Below are 21,334 nucleotides of genomic sequence, written 5' to 3' on the forward strand. Positions count from 1 at the left end.
GATAAAATTCCGAGGTAAACCCGTCCAGCCCGGGTGTTTTGTTCTTGGGTCATTTTTCGATTACTACTTCAATTTCTTTGCTCGTAATTTGTTTGTTTAACTTTTGTGTTCCTTCCTTGGTCAGTCTTGGGAGGTTGTATTTTTCTAGGAAGTTGTCCATTTCTTCTAGGTTTTCCCGCTTGTTGGCATATAGGTTTTCATAGTAGTGTTTAATAATTCTTTGTATTTCTGTGGAGTCTGTCGTGACTTTTTCTGTTCTCATTTCTGATTCTGTTGATGTGTGTTGATTCTCTTTTTCTCTTAATAAGTTTGGCTAGAGGCTTATCTATTTTGTTTATTTTCTCAGAGAACCAGCTCTTGGTTTCATTGATTTTTGCTATTGTTTTATTCTTCTCAATTTTGTTTATTTCTTCTCTGATCTTTATTATGTCCCTCCTTCTGCTGACTTTAGGCCTCATTTGTTCTTCTTTTTCCAGTTTCGATAATTGTGATATTTGACTATTCATTTGGGATTGTTCTTCCTTCTTCAAGTGTGCCTGGATCGCTATATACTTTTCTCTTAAGACTGCTTTCGCTGCATCCCACAGAAGTTGGGGCTTTGTGTTGTTGTTTTCATTTGTTTCCATATATTCCTTGATCTCTATTTTAATTTGTTCATTGATCCATTGATTATTTAGGAGCATGTTGTTAAGCCTCCATGTGTTTGTGAGCCTTTTTGTTGTCTTTGTAAAATTTATTTCTATTTTTATACCTTTGTGGTCTGAAAAGTTGGGTGGTAGAATTTCGGTATTTTGGAATTTACTGAGGCTCATTTTGCGGGCTAGTATGTGGTCTATTCTGGAGAATGTTCCATGTGCTCTTGAGAAGAATGTATATCCTGTTGCTTTTGGATATAGAGTTCTATAGATGTCTATTAGGTCCATCTGCTCTACTGTGTTGTTCAGTGCCTCTGTGTCCTTACTTATTTTCTGCCTGGTGGATCTATCCTTTGGGGTGAGTGTCGTATTTAAGTCTACTAAAATGAATGCATTGCCGTCAATTTCCCCGTTTAGTTCTGTTAGTATTTGTTTCACATATGCTGGTGCTCCTGTGTTGGGTGCATATATATTTAGAATGGTTATATCCTCTTGTTGGACTGAGCCCTTAATCTTTATGTAGTGTCCTTCTTTATCTCTTGTTACTTTCTTTGTTTTGAAGTCTATTTTGTCTGATATTAGTACTGCAACCCCTGCTTTCTTCTCGCTGTTGTTTGCCTGAAATATGTTTTTCTATCCCTTGACTTTTAGTGTGTGCATGTCTTTGGGTTTGAGGTGAGTTTCTTGTAAGCAGCATATAGATGGGTCTTGCTTTTTTATCCATTCTGTTACTCTGTGTCTTTTGATTGGTGCATTCAACCCATTAACATTTAGGGTGACTATTGAAAGATATGTACTTATTCCCATTGCAGGCTTTAGATTCATGGTTACCAAAGGTTCAAGGTTAGCCTCTTCAGTATCTTACTGCCTAACTTAGCTCACTTATTGAGCTTTTATGTACAGTGTCTGGAGATTCTTTTCTTCTCTCCCTTCTTATACCTCCTCCTCCATTCTTTATATGTTGGTTGTTTTATTCTGTGCTCTTTCGTGTTTCCTTTAGCTGCTTTTAGTGGGTAGTTGATTTTATTTTTTTGCCTTTAGTTAGTATTTGGTTGTTCTGCTTTCTTTGCTGTGATTTTATTTTCTCTGGTGACATCTGTTTAGTTTTAGGAGTGCTCCCGTCTAGAACAGTTCCTCTACAATACCCTGTAGAGGTGGTTTGTGGGAGGCAAATTCCTTCAACTTTTGCTTGTCTGGGAGTTGTTTAATCCCTCCATCTTATTTAAATGATAATCATGCTGGATACAGTATCCTTGGTTCAAGGCCCCTCTGTTTCATTGCATTAATATATCATGCCATTCTCTTCTAGCCTGTAAGATTTCTGTTGAGAAGTCTGATGATAGCCTGATGGGTTTTCCTTTATGGGTCACCTTTTTCTCTCTAGCTGCCTTTAAAACTCTTTCCTTGTCCTTGATCTTTGCCATTTTAATTATTATGTGTCTTGGTGTTGTCCTCCTTGGGTCCTTTCTGTTGGGAGTTGTGTGTATTTCCGTGGTCTGTTCGATTATTTCCTTCCCCAGTTTGGGGAAGTGTTCAGCAATTTTTTCTTCAAAGACACTTTTCTATCCCTTTTTCTCTCTCTTCTTCTTCTGGTACCCCTATAATACGGATATTGTTCCTTTTGGATTGGTCACAGAGTTCTCTTAATATTGTTTCATTCCTGGAGACCCTTTTATCTCTCTCTATGTCAACTTCTATGCATTCCTGTTCTCTGCTTTCTGTTCCATCTGTGATCTCTTGCATCTTATCATTCTGCTCGTAAATCCTTCCAGATTTTGTTTTATTTCTGTAATCTCTTTCCGGGCGTCTGTAATCTCCCTCCGGTCTTCATCCCTTAGCTCTTGCATATTTCTCTGCATGTCCATCAGCATGTTTATGATTTTTATTTTGAATTCTTTTTCACAAAGACTGGTTAGGTCTGTCTCCTTCTCTGGTGTTGTCTCTGTTATCTTTGTCTGCCTGCAATTTTTCTTTTCATGGCGATAGACATAGTTTGCAGAGTTGGCACGAATGACGGCTGGAAGAAATTCCCTTCTTGTTGGTTTGTGGCCTTACTTTCCTGGGAGAACAGCGACCTCTAGTGGCTTATGCTGGGCAACTGTGCACAGAAAGGTCTTCTGATTCCTGCCAGGCTGCTATGGAGCTTATCTCCGCTGTTGCTGTGGGTGTGGCCTGCCTCGGGCGGCTTCCCCAAAATGGTGGAGCTGTGTTGGAGGGGGAACGGCTGGGAGGCTATTTATCTCCATGAGTGGCCTCCGTGCTCCCTGCTGCCCCGGGCGTTACAGTGCCCAGAGATCCCCAGATTCCCTGCTGCTCTACTAAGTGTTCTGGGACGTTTCCGTCTGGTTTTGTGGTCCCTGTCCCTTTAAGACTTCCAAAAAGCACTCCCCCCCCAAAAAAAATACCCCTCGCTGTTATTTGTCCCTAGGCTTCAGCCTCAGGGACCCGCTCACAGGTCTTGCTGCCCTTTTTTCCTAGTATCCAGGACCCCACGCATGCACTGTGTCTGCGCTTTGGTCCAGATGGCTGGGCCTGGGTGTTTAGCAGTCCTGGGCTCCCTCTCCCTCCCCGCTCTAACTCCTCTCCTCCTGCCGTGAGCTGGGTGGATGGGCGCTCGGGTCCCACCAGGCTGGGGCTTGTATCTTACCCCTTCACGAGGCGCTGTGTTCTTGCAGGTGTGGATGTGGTCTGGATATTGTCCTGTGTCCTCTGGTCTCTGTTCTAGGAAGAGTTGTCTTTGTTATATTTTCATAAATATATGTGGTTTTGGGAGGAGATTTCCGCTGCTCTACTCACGCTACCATCTTGGCTCCACCCTCTGACGAGGTTTTAACATCCCAAATATATAAAGAAGTCACATGCCTCAACACCCAAAAACAAATAACCCTATTAAAGCATGGGCTGAGGATATGAACAGATAGTTCTACAAGGAAGGAATTCACATGGCCAACAGGCACATGAGAAGATGCTCCACATCACTAATCATCAGGGAAATACATAAAACCACAATGAGATATCACCTCACATTCGTTAGAATTGCCAACTTAGAAAAGAATTGTAACAACACATGCTGCTGAGGACTCGGAGAAAGGGGAACCCTCCTACACAGCTGGTGGGAATGTAAACTATTTCAAACATTGTGGAAATCAGTGTGGAGGTTCCTCATAAAACTAAAAGTAGAAGTAACATATGACCAGGGAATTCTGTTTCTACAAATTTACCCAAAGAAAACAACTTATGGTTTCAAAAAGACATATGCACTCCTGTGTTTTTCACAGCACTATTTACAATAGCCAAGATATGGAAGCAACCTAAGTGACCGTCAGTAGATGAATGGATAAAGAAGATGTGGTACATAAACACAATGGTATACTATTGGCTATAAAAAAGTGAAAAATCCTACCATTTGCAGCAATATGGATGGAGCTAGAGGGTATTATGCTCAGTGAAGTAAGTCAGCAGAATAAGACAACTACAAAATGATTTCCCTCATTTGTGGAGTATAACAACAAAGCAAAAGCGAAGGAACAATGTATAGCAGACTCACAGACTCTAGGAGGGGACTCATGGTTACCAACGTAAAGGGGTGGGGGAGTGTGGCTGGGGAGGGTGGGGGAGTGCCGCTGTGGAGGGAGGGTGACAGTGCTTGTGCAGTTTCATGATTGGTGCACATGGTGGGTGTGGGGTCTTGGGGAAGACAGTGCAGCTCAGAGAAGACTGTGGCGTCTTACTACAGTGATGGAGAGTGATTGAATGGGTTATTGGGGGGGACTCAATAATTAGGGTGAATCCAATAACCACATTTTTTTTCTTGTGAAACCTTCATTAGAGTGTGTATCAATGATACCTTAATAAAAAATGAAAAAAGTAAAAAACAGATGGGGCTACGATTCTTTCTTTCCTTGGGTAGGAGTCTCCTTTAACAAATTTTGTGTATTTTTCTGCTAGAACTGAAGACCTGTTGAAAAATGAAAGTGTACTGTTTACTGTGTGTTTTTGCTTTGTATACCAATATCCAGTGTTGAATGCTACAGAAAACACTTACAAAATATGAATATATGTTCCCAGGCAGTGGAGAACTTTACAGATACCAGTGCAACTACACCATGGTAAAAATAGCATGTAGGTTATGATTCCATGTATGGTAAATTTTATGCATATAAAATTTATATTCACATGTGTATATTGCTTACAGAATAGCCTGAGAAGAATGTACCAAATGTTAATAATACCTGTTTTAGGTTGGAACATTGTCTTGTTTTTTTTAATCTAAAAAGAATTATTTTAATTGAGGGAGAAAACCAGAATCCTATAGGCCTTTCTGCAGATTTAGATTTATAATAAAATTTTTTCTCCTGTGAAAGGTCATACTTGTGTCAGTGCTTTAATTAAATTTACCCTGTGTAGGTCTGGTGTTAGGAAATCCTGGGGCAAAATACCCCTAAAGACCAAAATCAATCAAAGGGAAAAATAAAGTTTAAAACCTGTTTATTGCTCACAAACCGTAGTTTCAGGCCCTCTTTCTTCTCTGCTCCAGCAGCAACCACACCAGCCTTCCCCCTCACCTCTCAGGTACAGATAAGCCTTCTGTTCCTCAGGTAATCACCCATTGATGTGGAGATGAACTTCTCCACCCCTGAGGAAAGATGCAAATACACTAAAGCCATACTTCTTTCCACCTCTGATCGCCTATTGATATGCAGATGTACTAAAACCAGGTGAGATATTCTGGAAATGTTTCAATTTTACCCACAATCTACCCTTCCAGAAATTTTGCTTTACAATTTACTCGATCCCCCTCTTCTGCCCAATCTAGTAACATGCAATAGCAACAGCAATAAAATCTTGATAATCCTCAAGCCAGAGGCTCAGCGTATGCAGATTAAGTAAATGTACTTTACAGCACAATCTTTCACTAAGCACAAAATACATTTGTACACTTGTTTACTCATTCCTAACAATCATGCTAGATTGCTTACAAAACTTTTACCAAACATTAGACAAAGTCAAGCATCTCTTTAAACATTATTTTCTTGACAACAGCAACACAATCATAATTCTCAAGCCAGAGGATTCAGCTAGGTTCAAAGTTCCATGCAGATTAAGTCCAAAGCTCATCCATTCCATCCATCACAAGGCAGCTGCAGCCAGGGGGTACATCCAGGACACAAAGACTGTAGAAGCAAATAACTGATTGTTGGGGGCCAATTTGCTGTTATAACAGGAATACACAGAATGCCAGCTTCCAGGCCATTTCCCCAAGGTGCCAGAAGAGCCAGCCATCGTTGGTCCATGTGTTGAAATGTCCAGGGCCACATCCATTTTACTCCTAATTGCTGCACCCATCCTTGCAACACGTGTCCAATAAAGTGGGTACCTCAATCTCTGTCAGTAACCAGCGACCAACCATAGGCTGCAGAGAGACGCTCTAGGACCCTCTTGGTGGTTTGCTAATCACAATGTGCAGGGCACTCCTTCCAGGCACGGCTGACTTCTTCAAAGGTGAAAGGCAAGCCCCACTGATGGGCCCACATTGTCTTTTGCCCCATGTGCAACAAACACTGATGTAGCCATTGGACCACATCAGAGGCAGGCTTTCCTTCTAGCCAGTGCATCTGGGCTGATGTGTCTGCTTCATCATTCCCTGGGGATGCCAAAGGCAAATGGCCAGTCACATGATATATGGTAGATGTCTGTGCCACACCACTCTGTGGCCTTTGGGTCCAGCCTCACACCCACCCCGCTATGTAATAGGAGGTTATTACCTTGGTCGGAGCTGTTCTGGCGATGTGCTCTGTAGCCAGCAAGGTGTGGTACACAGCAGCCAGTTGCTTCAAGGTGACCCAGACCTCTGCTCCTTTCCATGGTTGTGGACAGGCTCCAGCCGGCAGCAAGAGCAGCAGCAGTGGCAGAAGCAGTAGCCTTAGGCTCGGGCCACAGGCTGGGGTCAGCATGGCCAGCAGTGGTGGTGGCGCCTCCACGACCACACGAGTGTAGACACATGTCCCTCAGCACGAGCACTGCTTCTCCCCATCATTTCTTCCCAAAGGTCGCACCCATTATGACAGATTTCGGGTTCACAGGAATCCTGCCAACACTACCCAATTGTAAGTCCAGGGAAAGGAAATCCAGGGGCAAAATACCCCTAAAGACCAAAATCAGTCAAAGGGAGAAATAAAGTTTAAAACCTGTTTATTGCTCACAAACTGCAGTCAGGCCTATCTCTCTCTTCTGCTCAAGCAGCCACAACACGGGCCCTCCCCCTCACCTCTCAGGTACAGATAAGCCCTCTGCTGCTCAGGTAATCAAATCACGCATTGATATGGAGATGATTTTCTCCACCCCTGAGGAAAGATGCAAATGCACTAAAGTCATACTTCTTTCCACCTTTGTTCACCTATTGATATGGAGATATACTAAAGCCAGGCGAGATATTTTGGAAATGTTTCAATTTTACCCACATTTACCTAATTGTAATGAAAGTGTATGTGTGTGTGTGTGTGTGTATATTTCTTACATGAAGCAATATATTAACTCTTTTCTTATATGAAGCAACATATTAACTCTAAATAAAACAACACTCTAAATAAAACAAATGTTCATCCACAATCCTTCCACCCCAGCAAAGGTGTCTCCTTTAATCTTTATATATATGTGTGCACAATGTAAAACTTGTGATGCTTTGTACCTGATTTGGTTTCATTGATTATTGTTTGAGCTTCACTGAGAGTGTATAGACTTCCACAGATTAGCACTTAATGTGCAAGCAGTGGCCATATTATTTCTTCCCAGTTGTCAGGCTGCCTATATACTTATACCAACCCAGAGCTAATTGAATGCCTCCATTGAAGGCATTCTCCATTGAAGAGCTAATTGAAGGGCTCCCACCCATAAGATGGTGAACCTCCTGCTTCTCTTCCGGGTCCTCGGTTCCCGCCGGCGCCACCTGAAGCCCAATCACGCCTCGCCCCGCCTCCCAATCCCAGCACCTAGCCAATAGCCACCAGCCCCATAGAAGTAACACCACAATCACCCCATGCCCCTTCCTATATAACCCAGCACCTTTCCCTAATAAAGCGGAATTCTCCAGTGAATTGCTGCTGTGTGTCGCTCCTTTCCTTTCAGAGGAGGCAGAGGGCATGGCTGGACCCCTTAGTACTGTGTTGGAGTCTTGTTACTTTCCTGTTCGATATTGGTAGGTCTCCCCATTGTTTACTATGGGGACATTCTGGTTGGTGTCATTGCTCGTTTTTAGAAAAATCTCTTCATTCAGAGCAGGTCATTTCTTATTCCCTGTTTTTATCCATAAATCATGTCTTTTTCCAACAGAAGATTCTAAGACCGTTGTCTGAATATATAGATCCCTTCCATATTTGCTTCATAATGTTTAATGTCTGCCTAAACAGAGATTCCCAATACCTTGGCTTTCAACTAGCATACTGGACATAGTAATTTTGTTAGCATAATGCTTTAATTTTCTTTAGAAGCATTCTTAATGCATGCCTATAAAATCCCCCGAGGGGATTTCTCAGTTTCACCAGGGGAATCATAGGTTTATACTTGTGCTGTGTTTTTAGGCTATATGGCATATGTTGCCTGAATCCAGAGGTGGACTGAATGTGATTTGTGAAGTTTATTATTTGCATGCTTTTAACAAAGAATGAGAGACAGTACTTAGTTTGATGGCTGAAGTTTCCAATGTCTTCCTTGAAGTCAGCCGTTGAAAAAGTGCACTAGTCAAGTGAACAATTTTCTGTATCCATTTTGTACCAAATTATCATGATTATTATGTATCTTGTAACTTTCGAGGAGTGTGCTCTGCAACACCTTGGAGTGGTTTTCACGGCTGAGAAGTAGATATGGTTTCTGCTTACAACACAGATAAGGAGACATGAATATCTTCTACCCTAGGAGAAAGTGTGGGTTTCAGAATTTCTGTATGAAAACTGTAAGATAAATTCTAACTGAAATAAGCAGGCGACAAGAGGCAACAAAAGGCCAGGCAGTTTATTTGAGCACAATTCCGGGTGAGGTTCACAAGTCCGAAACACAGGCTGGGCAAGGTTCGCCAGTCCGAAACACAGGCTGGAAAAGTCGCTCCCAGCAGGGCAGGCGGGGAGTTTTTATAAGCACAGGGAAGGGATGGGGGAGTGGGCCATGCCAGGGGTATGTGGGGAGTTTTATTGGCTCAGGGTCGGGTGACGGACAGCCAGAGGTCTCCTCTTTCCGGATGGAGAGGGTCTGCATCCAGGGTTTGTCGGCACTTCACGGGACTGGAATCTAGGAAGAGCTGTCCATTCCTTATATGGCACAGAGCTGTTTGGTGCTGTCTTTGTTCTGCTTGCACTGTCCTTGCTTTCCTCCATCCAGTACTTCCAGCCTTACAAAAACTATCTAAATACTCATGGAGTGGATGACTTTGGAACATGTCAGCATTATCTTTTTTCTTGAAGTTTCTGGGGTATGAGCATCTGACAGGAAATTGCCTGATGAAGCATGAACAAAGGGAATAAGGTTTGAATATCAGGACATATAAGTAGATAATATTTTTCAAAGAGAACTGAAATTATTGAGTTAGTGACTACCACATGAGTATTAGTGCTATTTGAGTTGTTAGGATCAATATTCATAAGTTATTTGGACTAACTGCCAAGAGTGAGGGTGGGGGGTATCTCTTAACATTTAGAACTCTTCTATATTTTTCTCTTCTCCCACCAAAAATATGACCAGTTGTGAAATATGGCAGTTCACATATAAAAATGAAAATCAGTTTGCTGAGTAGTGCTTCTTCATTTGTTTAGAGGTTTTCTTTGTTTATCTGGATGAAAATGACTGATTTTGATGGGTTTTCATTTTTCTTTTAGGCTCAGTTTATGAACCTCTTAAAAGCATTAATCTTCCAAGACCTGATAATGAAACTCTGTGGGATAAATTGGATCATTATTACAGAATTGGTAAGCAAAACCTGAGGAAAACATGTCCTTGAGTAACTGTATTAGTATTTACTCTGCCTTAGTTATATTCCATACATTATGTGGTTGATGTTCTCAAATTTGGATGTTTGTGTATTTCAGTGCTTAAGCAGCTATGTATTCCAATTGCATATTGGTACTGGGACTACAAAAGGAATCTGTCAAATCATATCTATCCCTTGAATAATTTTAAAATTTTAACCAATGCCCCCTCTGTTCTTTTAGCCTTCCTAATCATTACCAGATTTGAGAACTAGAGGCTATTTGTTGTTTTACAGTTAGACAAACAAAAATTGATTGAATTATTCCTTGCTCATTTACTTCTACATGGTGCCCAGGTAGTCCTGAACCTTTTATATCCATTTCCAATTCATTGAGATACAAAAGGTAATCAAGTTACTGTTATTAATGTCACGTGTCTGGATTTTTTGTTGTTTTGTTTTTGCCAGAGTCAGCCTGGCAAAGTTTGTTTTTTAATGGGGGTAAGCAACTTTGAGTTATACTTGTATGGGTCTCTTCTTTGATTACCAGAACCATAAGTTGGAAATGCCTATTAATTTTTGTCAGTTTGCTTTGACTGTAATTTACATGACTTAGTATGGCAAATAATATACAATTTTATTTGTCTCCCCTCAGATTAGTATCTTTCTGATTCACATCAATATCATGTGAACCCGTGATTCAAATTATTTTGGTTGAGATTCTGACATATATTCTTAGGTTGCCCTTTTATTATCTTTATAGCCATAACTAGCTAGAAAAATTTAAAACTACCTTTTAAATGAGGACCAGTTCTTTTCCCTAGGAAAAATAACAAATACCGTGGTATTCTGAAAGAAATAATGATGATAATGGCAGTTTAGTCTGAAAAAAGAGAAAGGAATTTAATTCTTTAGTCTGTGAAAGACCAGAGTGTGTTAGACCTTTGATAAAGTATCCTAAAAGTAGTTGACATATACCAATCTAGGTCAGAGTAATTTAATGTATTTTGAGGAAAAACATTATTCATCCATTTATGGTTAGACAGGAATAAAATAGCTTTTAGGAAATGTAGTGCTAATGTGTTTAGTTTTCTATTTTAAGACTCTTAAAAAAGGTAATAAAATATTATTTTCAGACTTCTTTTATTTAAGTAAGATTAAAATGTTCACAAAAAATTATTTACTTGCTGTTTTCAGGTCATACAAGGATGGGATTCAGTTTTGAAATCGTAACATACCCCTAAACTTTATAATATAGTGTATGAAATGAATACATTCCTCTGAAGTCCAGGCACAAACTAGTCATCAGTGGAAAATAGGATTCTGTCCTGTTTAGTAATCGAGTTGGCTTTGGATTTAGTGACTGTATGACATTCTTTGTGGTACATTTTCATTATGTTTCCCTGTTGAACTGATTTGTTGAAAATACACTTAAATTCTTGGTTGATCTTTTTGCTGCACCTAATGATGCCTTACAAACACTTACTGATTTTAATCAAGATATGCTAAAAGGCTTTTTAAGTGCTAATTAGCTGAGTCCTTTCCTCAAAAGTAGAAAGACCCCTTCATGCAAGGTGGATTCCCACTTAGGCTGGAGTGATTTAAGTAAAGTTGTTTCTGCATATTCAGAAGTTTTATACTACAACTAAGTTTAGAAACAACAAAATTGTCAGAATTAAGATGAGGAATCTTGGGAAGATTAAGACCTTCAGCCCAAGGACAATGAATGGCTGTATAATTCATTCTTTTTCTTGTCTTCAATTGCAGTCAAGTCAACATTACTGCTGTATCAAAGTCCAACCACAGGTCTATTTCCTACTAAAACATGTGGTGATGATCAGAAGGCCAAAGTCCAGGACAGCCTGTACTGCGCTGCTGGGGCTTGGGCTTTGGCTCTTGCATATAGGTAAGCTGGTGTGTGTTCTACTAGTAACTCCAAGCCTAGGTGATAGGATTTTGTGAGCCCGAGACATATTGGGAAGCTATCTTTTTGCTCTGCTGATGACTCACTGTGGGACCTATGATAGCTCACACATCCTTTTAGGGTCTCTAAACAGTTGGCTTACTTAAGGATTTTATGCAAGAATAGTTCTAACATTTTATGACTTTGTAACTAGAATTTTTTCTCTCTAGGTTTGTAAATCAGCATGTCTTTGGCAAAATGAACTACCCATTCTCATTGAGTTGGTTGGTTTCAGTCATAGAAGGAATTGATGATGATAGAATTTTGCAGATGATAAACTGGGCCCCAGAGTAGTTAACAGATTTGTCCAAATTATACACTAGTTAATGATATAGCCAGGCCAGGACTCCCACCTCTTTCCCTGCCAGTTCAGTATTTTTTCCATTGCACTTCTTTGGGGCATCACTTACTAAATCTGGTTTTTAAGTCAAATAATTATTTAATGAAAGTAAAAAAAAATCCTTTAACAACACAGAATTTCTGTTTATTTATTTAATTATACATAGGAAGTCTCCAACCTGGGTCCTGACACAGTCAGTACTAATACATTTTAACTGTTATTAAGGTTAGGATTCTGAATACTAATTTTCTGAAGGTGACATATTCATTTACTTCTAATTTGAACATTGTATTTTTCATATAAATATGATTCCTGTCTTAAATTATTGATGTGTTGCATTTCTAAAAGAATAAAAAAACTGAGATAATATGAAGTAGTCATCTTTAGCATCCTTGTTTGCTAATGTCACAAGCATTTTTTTTACCTATTCCATGTAAGCACAGGATAGCTTTGTTAAATGTCAAACTATTACTGGTCTTAGGAATTCAGTGAGCAACAATAGAACCCTAACCAAGTGGTTAAACCAATAATAGGATAGACTGACTTTAGGTGTTTCGTGATGTGACATGGTGGTAAGTATACATCATCCATGTTGACTTCTTAACAAAACGTTGAAATGGATCTACTTGTGAATGGACAATTAGACAATGCTAGATTGTGATTACTTAAAAGATAACTTCCCTGGACTCTTAAAAAATGTAACTATTAAAAATCATTAGAAAAAAGACATCCAGATGGCTAGATTAAGGAAGACTAAAATATGACAACCAAAAAAAACCACTTATAAAGCATATTTTGGAGATAACTGGATAATTTTGATATAGATTATATGTTAGATAATATAGTATCAATATTAAATTCCTTAGGTATGATAGTGATATTATATATTATGATTATGTAGGAAAATATCCTCATTTTTAGGAGATATTTCTGAATTATGTAGGTGTGATGATCTTTGTAGCTTACTTTTAAATATTGCAGAAAATAAATTAGAGATAAAGAGTGTAAGTTAACTTTAGTAACTGATGAATCCAGTTGAAGAGTAAAAGATTTATTCATTATAGTGTTTTTTTAGCTTTCTTAGAGGTTTGAAATTATTCTAAATAAAATGTTGGGGGGAAATTCTTGAAAAAAAATACAAGAGTCAGACCTTTTCTCAGAAGGCATCAAACATCTGATAGAGAATTTGAAGTCCTCTCTTTGTTGGGTACACTATGTATTAACTCACTGGATAATTTATCTTCTCTTGAAGTAGCAGAGTTTTTGTGTTACTAGCAAGGGAAATCTCTCCGATTTGGGGAAATGCAAGGGTTCTTATCACAGAATTATTATGAAGCACTTTTTACTCTCACAAAATTAAACTGTGGTGATTAGTTTAGAGAATTCTCATGTTGTAAAATTTATAGAATTCTACTTGTAAATGGCAATGAAATCGTATAGTTTGCATTAGAAATTTCTCAAAAATTAAGCTTTTAATATTTTTCTTTAGGAATTTACCTCTTTTTGATAATGAATACACAATATAAAGTTGATGGTTTATAAAAATTATGAGTCTGATTTTTCTAATTGCATTAGTTTTCAATTAGTCTTATTAATGGTCTCATGAAACTTCTTATCTTTTTTAATTTGTGTGTACATCTCTGTGTGGATATACTAAGGACTTAAAAAGATTATTTTATGCACATTTATATTTCATACACATTTTGGAGTATAATTTAGGCATTACTCAATTGGATGCAGTCAATAATTTATTATTAGAGACAGTGAAATAATTTATTTTTGAAAATATACTTTGAAATAGTTTGTTTTTCTTACGTATGTTATTACAGTTCCACTTTGTAATCTTGTTTTATTTTATAGGAGGGAAGAAAAGCTTACTATATGTTTGACTTTTTAAAATGTCATTTATATATCAAGTTGTAGTTCCAAATGTTCTATTATTTAAATTATAATTGAATTACATAATTATGTATTTATTATAATTAATGTAAATAAATATAATGCTTATATTTTATTATTGTAATTATAACTATTGTAATTATTTTACAAATAACTACATCACTTTGATTCATGTGATTCAGGTTAAAACTGTTTCTGTACCTACTCAACTATACAAAATTTATTAAAAGAAGTTAAATATATACTTTATGCTATATTAAAAATATCATGTAAGGCTTTTACATTTTTTGTTTATTTTTAATATAACTTTTAGGAAAAAAATAACTCTAAATTAGTTTTTTTAAATGTGGAATTTAGTTTTCATATTTGAGAAGAATAAGTGATTTTTTAAGAGTATTGACTTGGAAAATAATTTTTTGGCTGTTTAAATGTTTATGTATTGGAAAAACAAAAACTCAAGGCAAAATGATGAGATGCCTTGCAGCCCTGTCTGAGAGTGAGAGAGAGGATGCCTTCCTGCAGGAAATCAGGCTTTTCCCTCTCAGTGTTAGATTTATCACTGTTTTATTAGAAGATGAATATAATAGATGGCCCTACCTTAGTACTAGTAAATAATCATGTTATATAACTATTTCTACCAAACAATATTCTGATATTATATTCCTTGAAGCTTGTCTGTGGGGAAATTGTGCACCAATGATAGGATTCAAATGTCTATTTTCTTCACTATTATATATTTATAAGTATGGAATTCTGGCTTAGATATAAAATCAAATTTCATTTCATAGAAATATCTGGTCAACACTTGCACATAGCTTATGATCAATAAATTGACTAGACTTTAATTTGAAGTTGTTTCATTTATACATTTTTTTAAATTAAAAATATTCTTCAAATCTTATTAAAACTTGAATTTGCATCCATAGAGCTTGCAAAAGAATGCAGTTCCTGGTGGAACATAGAGATTATTTTGGGTCACCACAATCACTTTAAATCTTATGAAAGATAATAAATGTATCCTGATGTCCTAATTGTTTTTACTCAAATGCAACTGCTCTTTTACTTTCTTAGAAGAGAAATAATTCTTTTGGTCACTATTTGCAGTAGAAAGGAGAAACAGGAGAACTTCATTAAAATAGGATTCTTTATTCTGGTTGAATTTTTATGGAACATTTTAGTCTTGGTTTTATACTTGTTGAAATTAAGGGCAGAGAATTATTTTAAAGACAATTTTAGAAAAGCCTGTTTTTTCTGAAAAATATTGTATATTATATGAGGTTGGAATTGGACATAGAACATTTCATTGAGCTTGTTACACTGCAGCTGTGTTATTTCCTCCATATATCAACACCTCTGGTATCTGTGCCGTAAATTGCCTCTGTTAAGACACTTATGTCTGACAGAAGGGGAAAAAATATAGCATAGAGCAAAATCATGCTAGTTTTACTGCATTTCCTATATATGAAAAGAGGAATGATGTTCTAATGACAAATAATTTTCATTTTGCTGGTATTTACCATACTATATTAAAATGATTATCGTTCTTCTTAGTAGTGGTATATGAGATTTGCAATTGGAAGAGGAAGTAATTATAATATGCTTTTTAAGGAGACAGGTGATGCTTTTTGTCAGGTGAGAATGCTCACCAGATATTTTAGCTACAATTTAGTGAAGCAATGAATAAGCTACTTCTATTTTTCAGTATTGGGTATCTCTTATCCACCATTTGAAAATTGCTGATCCATAATGAAAAAGGAGCTCAGGGACAAAAAGAACATTTTAACCTAGTTTATTAGTGAGATTTTAGCTGTTTTTTCTTTCTAAAAGCAAGAGATGTAAATTACGGTCAATTGATTTTAAAGTAAGACCTGAGAATATAAAACTTTTTGCCCAAATATGTCATGTACCATAATGAATTTGTGTTTGTTGAAGGCATTCTTGACTGAAGTGCCCACGCTGCCATTCTTAAATACATGACACAGCAAGGAAGGCACGTGTCTGCTTTAATCTTCACTTACTTGAATCCAAGTAGCCATTGCATAACCTAAAGGAGTTGATTTTAAAAGTTGCCTTTACTCTGTGAAGCAAATTTAAAAAATCTTTTGGTTGATTTTTCGATATAAAATTATCCTTTAAAGTTTCAACCAAGTCAATATAGAAAATATTGTATGTTATTTATAAAACAATTGGCTTCCTTAAAAGAAGGTGAAACCTGCACAAGTCGCATCATAGGATTTTTTTTTTATTGCTGCTTTTCTACATCTGCTGGGAAAATGGAGTTTCACTGTTACAGAATTGGTAGATGTCCCCAGAACATAAGATTAGCTAGAGAGTTAAATACTTAATTATCAAAGGCTCTGCTTCCTTTTCAAATGCATTTCCAATTTGTCTCATGAGTTATCTCTCTCACCCAGGCGCATTGATGATGACAAGGGAAGGACCCATGAGCTGGAGCACTCGGCTATAAAATGTATGAGAGGAATTCTCTACTGCTATATGCGTCAGGCCGATAAGGTAAAACACTGTAGTGTGGACTGGAATTCTCATAGCATTCTGAAGGATTAATTTAACCAGTATAGTAACAGCGTCTCTGAAGAAGAATGTACTTTTAGAAAGATTAAGCCACATCCTAGGACAGTCTAGATAGTTAAAACAGCCTCTGCCTTCTTCCCACCTAACATTTTGAAATACTGAAAATAAAGAAACACCTTAAGGAAAAGGTAATTGAGAATCATTAGTTAGGCTTGAATTTGTTTGTATTTTGTGTCTAGTGTTTGCTTGATAAAGACTCAGTTTCTCAGGAATCTTGCATATCCATAATATAATAACCAGTATTATATTACTTAAGAAAATCCTTATCAAAAGTCCTTTGAGACATTGAATACTCTGTCTTAAGTGAACTTTAATAATATAATACTTCATTTATTTGCAAAGAAGTCAGGAATTATAGGCTTAGAAAAAAAGCAAACATTACAAGGTTATTGTGGAAGTAAAGAAAATAATATACATAATAAAACTTTTTAAACTGTGAAGCTCTATACAAATATAATGATCCCTCCACTTAACTACATCACTGTGTCCCCAGGTCCTAATTTAATGTGTCCATTTTTAAAAAATTTGTTATTAAGGTATTATTGATATATATTCTTATGAAGGTTTCACATGAAAAAGCAATATGGTTACTACATTACCCGTATTATCAAGTCCCCACGCATGGCCCAATGCAGTTACTGTCCATCAGTGTAGAAGATGCCACAGATTCACTGTTTGCCTTCTCTGTGCTACACTGTTTTCCCTGTGACGGCCCACACCATATGTACTAAACATAATACCCCTCAATCCCCATCTCCCACCCTCTCGACTTGCCCTCCCATACCCCTCCCCTTTGGTAACCACTAGTCCCTTCTTGGAGATTGTGAGTCTGCTGCTATTTTGTTCCTTCAGTTTTGCTTTGTTGTTATACTCCACAAATGAGGGAAATCACTTGGCACTTGTCTTTCTCCGCCTGGCTTATTTCACTGAGCATAATATCCTCCAGCTCCATCCATGTTGTGGTAAATGGTAGGATTTGTTTCTTTCTTATGACTGAATAGTTTTCCATTATGTATATGTACCATATCTTCTTTATCCATTCATCTACTGATGGACACTTAGGTTGCTTCCATATCTTGGCTGCAATAAACATAGGGGTGCATATGTCTTTTTGAGTCTGAGAAGTTGTGTTCTTTGGGTAAATTCCAAGGAGTGGGATTCCCAGGTCAAATAGTATTTCTATTTTAAGTTTTTTGAGCAAATCCATATTGCTTTCCATAATGGTTGAACTAGCTTACATTCCCACCAGCAGTGTAGGAGGGTTCCCCTTTATCTGCATCCTCACCAGCATTTGTTGTTCTTAGTCTTTTCGATGTTGGCCATCCTTACTGGTGTGAAGTGATATCTCATTGTGGTTTTAATTTGCATTTCCCTGATGATTAGTGATGTGAAGCATCTTTTCATGTGTCTGTTGGCCATCTGAATTTCTTCTTTGGAGAATTGTCTCTTCATATCGTCTGCCCATTTTTTGATTGGGTTATTTGCATTTTGGGAGTTGAGGCATGTGAGTTCTTTATATATTTTGGATGTTAACCCCTTGTTGGATATGTCATTTACAAATATATTCTCCCATACTGCAGGATGCCATTTTGTTCTGTTGATTATGTCCTCTGCTGTACAGAAACTTTAGTTTGATGTAATCCCATCTGTTCATTTTTGCTTTTTGTTTCCCTTGCTCAAAGAGATGCATTAAGGAAGAAGTTGCTCATACTTATATTCAGGAGACTTTTGCGTATGTTGTCTTCTAAGAGTTTTATGGTTTCATGACTTACATTCAGGACTTTGATCCATTTTGAGTTTACTTTTGTGTATGGAGTTAAACAATATTACAGTTTCATTCTCTTGCATGTAGCTGTCCAGTTTTACCAACACCAGTTGTTGAAGAGGCTGTCATTTCCCCATTGTATGTCCATGGCTCCTTTATTGTGTATTAATTGACCATATATGCTTGGGTTTATATCAGGGCTCTCTAGTCTGTTCCATTGGTCTATGGGTCTGTTCTTGGGCCAGTACCAAATTGTCTTGATTACTGTGGCTTTGTAGTAGAGCTTGAAGTTGGGGAGCATAATCCCCCCTGCTTTCTTCTTCCTTCTCAGGATTGCTTTGGCTATTCGGGGTCTTTGGTGGTTCCATATGAATTTTAGAATGATCTGCTCTCTTTCATTGAAGAATGTTGTTGTTGTTTTGATAGGAATTGCATTGAATCTGTAGATTGCTTTAGGCAGGATGGCCATTTGGACAATATTAATTCTTCCTATCCATGAGCACAGGATGTGTTTCCATTTATTGGTATCTTCTTTAATTTCTCTCATGAGTGTCTTGTAGTTTTCCAAGTATAGGTCTTTCACTTCCTTGGTTAGGTTTATTGCTAGGTATTTTATTCTTTTTGATGCAACTGTGAATGGATTTGTTTCCCTGATGTATCTTTCTGCTAGTTAGTCATTAGTATATAGGAATTCAAGAGATTTCTGTGTATTAATTTTGTATCCTGCAACTTTGCTGAGTTCAGATGTTAGATCTAGTCATTTTGGAGTGGATTCTTTGGGGTTTTTTATGTACAATATCATGTCATCTGTAAACAGGAACAGTTTAACTTCTTGTTGCCAATCTGAATGCCTTTTATTTCTTTGTTTTGTTTGATTGCCGAGGCTAGGACCTCCAGTACTATGTTGAATGAAAGTGGGGAGAGTGGGCATCCTTGTCTTGCTCCCTGTCTTAAAGGAAAAGCTTTCAGATTCTTGCTGTTAAATAAAATGTTGGCCATGGGTGTGTCATATGTGGCCTTTATTATGTTGAGGTACTTGCCCTCTGTACCCATTTTGTTGCAAGTTTTATCATGAGTGGATGTTGAATTTTGTCAAATTCTTTTTGAACATCTATGGAGAAGATTGTGTGGTTTCTGTCCTTCTTTTTGTTGATGTGATGGATGATGTTCATGGATTTTCGAATGTTGCACCATCCTTGCATCCGTGGACTAAATCCTACTTGATCATGATGGATGATCTTGTTGATTTACTTTTGAATTCAGTTTGCTAATATTTTGCTGAGTATTTTTACATCTATGTTCGTCAGGGATTTTGGTCTATAGTTTTCATTTTTTGTGGTGTCTTTGCCTGGTTTTGGTATTAGAGTGATGCTGGCCTCATAGAATGACTTTGGAAGTATTCCTTCTTCTTCTACTCTTTGGAAAACTTTAAGGAGGGTGTGTATTAGGTCTTCACTAAATGTTTGATAAAATTCGGCAGTGAAGCCATCTCGTCCAGGGGTTTTGTTCTTAGGTAGTTTTTTGATTACCAGTTTTATTTCATTGCTGGTAATTGGTCTGTTCAGATTTTCTGTTTCTTTCTGGGTCAATCTTGGAAGGTTGTATTTTTCTAGAAAATTGTCCAATTCTTCTAGGTAATCCCGTTTGTTGACATATAATTTTTCATAGTAGTCTCTAATAATTCTTTATGTTTCTGGTGTCCATAGTTATTTTTCCTTTCTCGTTTCTGATTCTGTTTATATGTGTATCCTCTCTTTTTTTCTTGATAAGTCTGGCTAGGAGTTTCTCTATTTTGTTTATTTTCTCAAAGAACCAGCTCTTGTTTTCATTGATTCTTTGTATTGTTTTATTCTTCTCAATTTTATTTATTTCTGCTCTAATCTTTATTATATCCCTCCTTCTACTGACTTGAGGCCTCCTTTATTCTTCCTTTTTCTAGTTTCATTAATTGTGAGTTTTGAGTGTTCATATGGGATTGTTCTTCTTTCCTGAGGTAGGTCTGTATTGCAATATACTTTCCTCTTAGCATGGCCTTTGCTAGGTCTCACAGATTTTGTGGTGTTGAGTTATTGTTGTCATTTGTCTCCGTATTTTGCTTGATCTCTATTTCTATTTGGTCACTGATCCATTGGTTGCTTAGGAGCATATTGTGAGGCCTCCATGTGTTTGTGGGATTTTTCATTTTCTTTGCGTAATTTATTTCCAGTTTTATACCTTTGTGGTCTGAGAAACTGGTTGGTACAACTTCAATCTTTATGAATTTACTGAGGCTCTTTTTGTGGCCTAGTATATGATCTATTCTTGAAAATGTTCCATGTGCACTTGAGAAGAATCTGTATTCTGTTGTATTTGGGTGTAGTGTTCTGTAGATGTCTGTTAGGTCCATCTGTTCTAATGTGTTGTTCAGTGCCTCTGTGTCCTTATTTATTTTCTGTCTGGTTGATCTGTCCTTCAGAGTGAGTGGAGTTTTGTTGTCTCCTAGAATGAATGCATTGCATTCTATTTCCCCTTTTAATTCTGTTAGTATTTGTTTCACATATGTAGATGCACATTCTGTGTTGGGCACATAGATATTTATAATGGATGTATCTTCTTCTTGGATTGACCCCTTATCATTATGTAATATCTTTCTTTGTCTCTTGTTACTTTCTTTGTTTTGAAGTCTATTTTATCTGATACAAGTACTGCAACTCCTGCTTTTTCCTCCCTATTAGTTGCATGAAATATGTTTTTCCATCCCTTCACTTTTAGTCTGTGTATGTCTTTGGGTTTAAAGTGAGTCTCTTATAGGCCACATATAGATGGGTCTTGTTTTGTTATCCATTCAGTGACTCTATGTCTTTTGATTGGTGCATTCATTCCATTTACATTTAGGGTGATTATTGATAGGTATGTACTAATTGCCATTGCAGACTGTAGATTTGTGGTTACCAAAGGTTCATGGTTAAGTTCCTTACTATCTAAGAGTCTAACTTAATTCACTTAATATGCTGTTACAAACACAATCTAAAGGTTTTTTTCTTTTTCTTCTCCTTTTTCTTCCTCCTCCATTCTTTGTATATTAGGTATGATATTCTGTATTCTTTGTCTATCCCTTGATTGACTTTGCGTGTAGTTAATTTAATTTTGCATTTGCTTCATAATTAGCTGTTCTACTTCTTTACTGTGGTTTTATTACCTCTGGTGA

At 37.2% G+C, this 21,334-nt stretch overlaps 1 protein-coding gene across 4 annotated transcripts in view; it reads left to right on the top strand.

Moving 5' to 3' along the window:
* Window positions 1-21,334, top strand: part of PHKB (phosphorylase kinase regulatory subunit beta) — a 351,182-nt gene that overhangs the window by 67,252 nt on the left and 262,596 nt on the right. For all 4 annotated transcript variants that reach the window (XM_036927464.2, XM_036927463.2, XM_036927465.2 and 1 more), the window contains 3 exons: window positions 9,500-9,589; window positions 11,356-11,494; window positions 16,205-16,304. In XM_036927464.2, coding sequence (XP_036783359.2) covers window positions 9,500-9,589; window positions 11,356-11,494; window positions 16,205-16,304 — 329 coding nt within the window. The remainder of the gene's footprint in view (window positions 1-9,499; window positions 9,590-11,355; window positions 11,495-16,204; window positions 16,305-21,334) is intronic.

The sequence above is a fragment of the Manis pentadactyla genome, chromosome 15, assembly GCF_030020395.1.
Source record: "Manis pentadactyla isolate mManPen7 chromosome 15, mManPen7.hap1, whole genome shotgun sequence".
NCBI classification, from domain to species: domain Eukaryota; kingdom Metazoa; phylum Chordata; class Mammalia; order Pholidota; family Manidae; genus Manis; species Manis pentadactyla.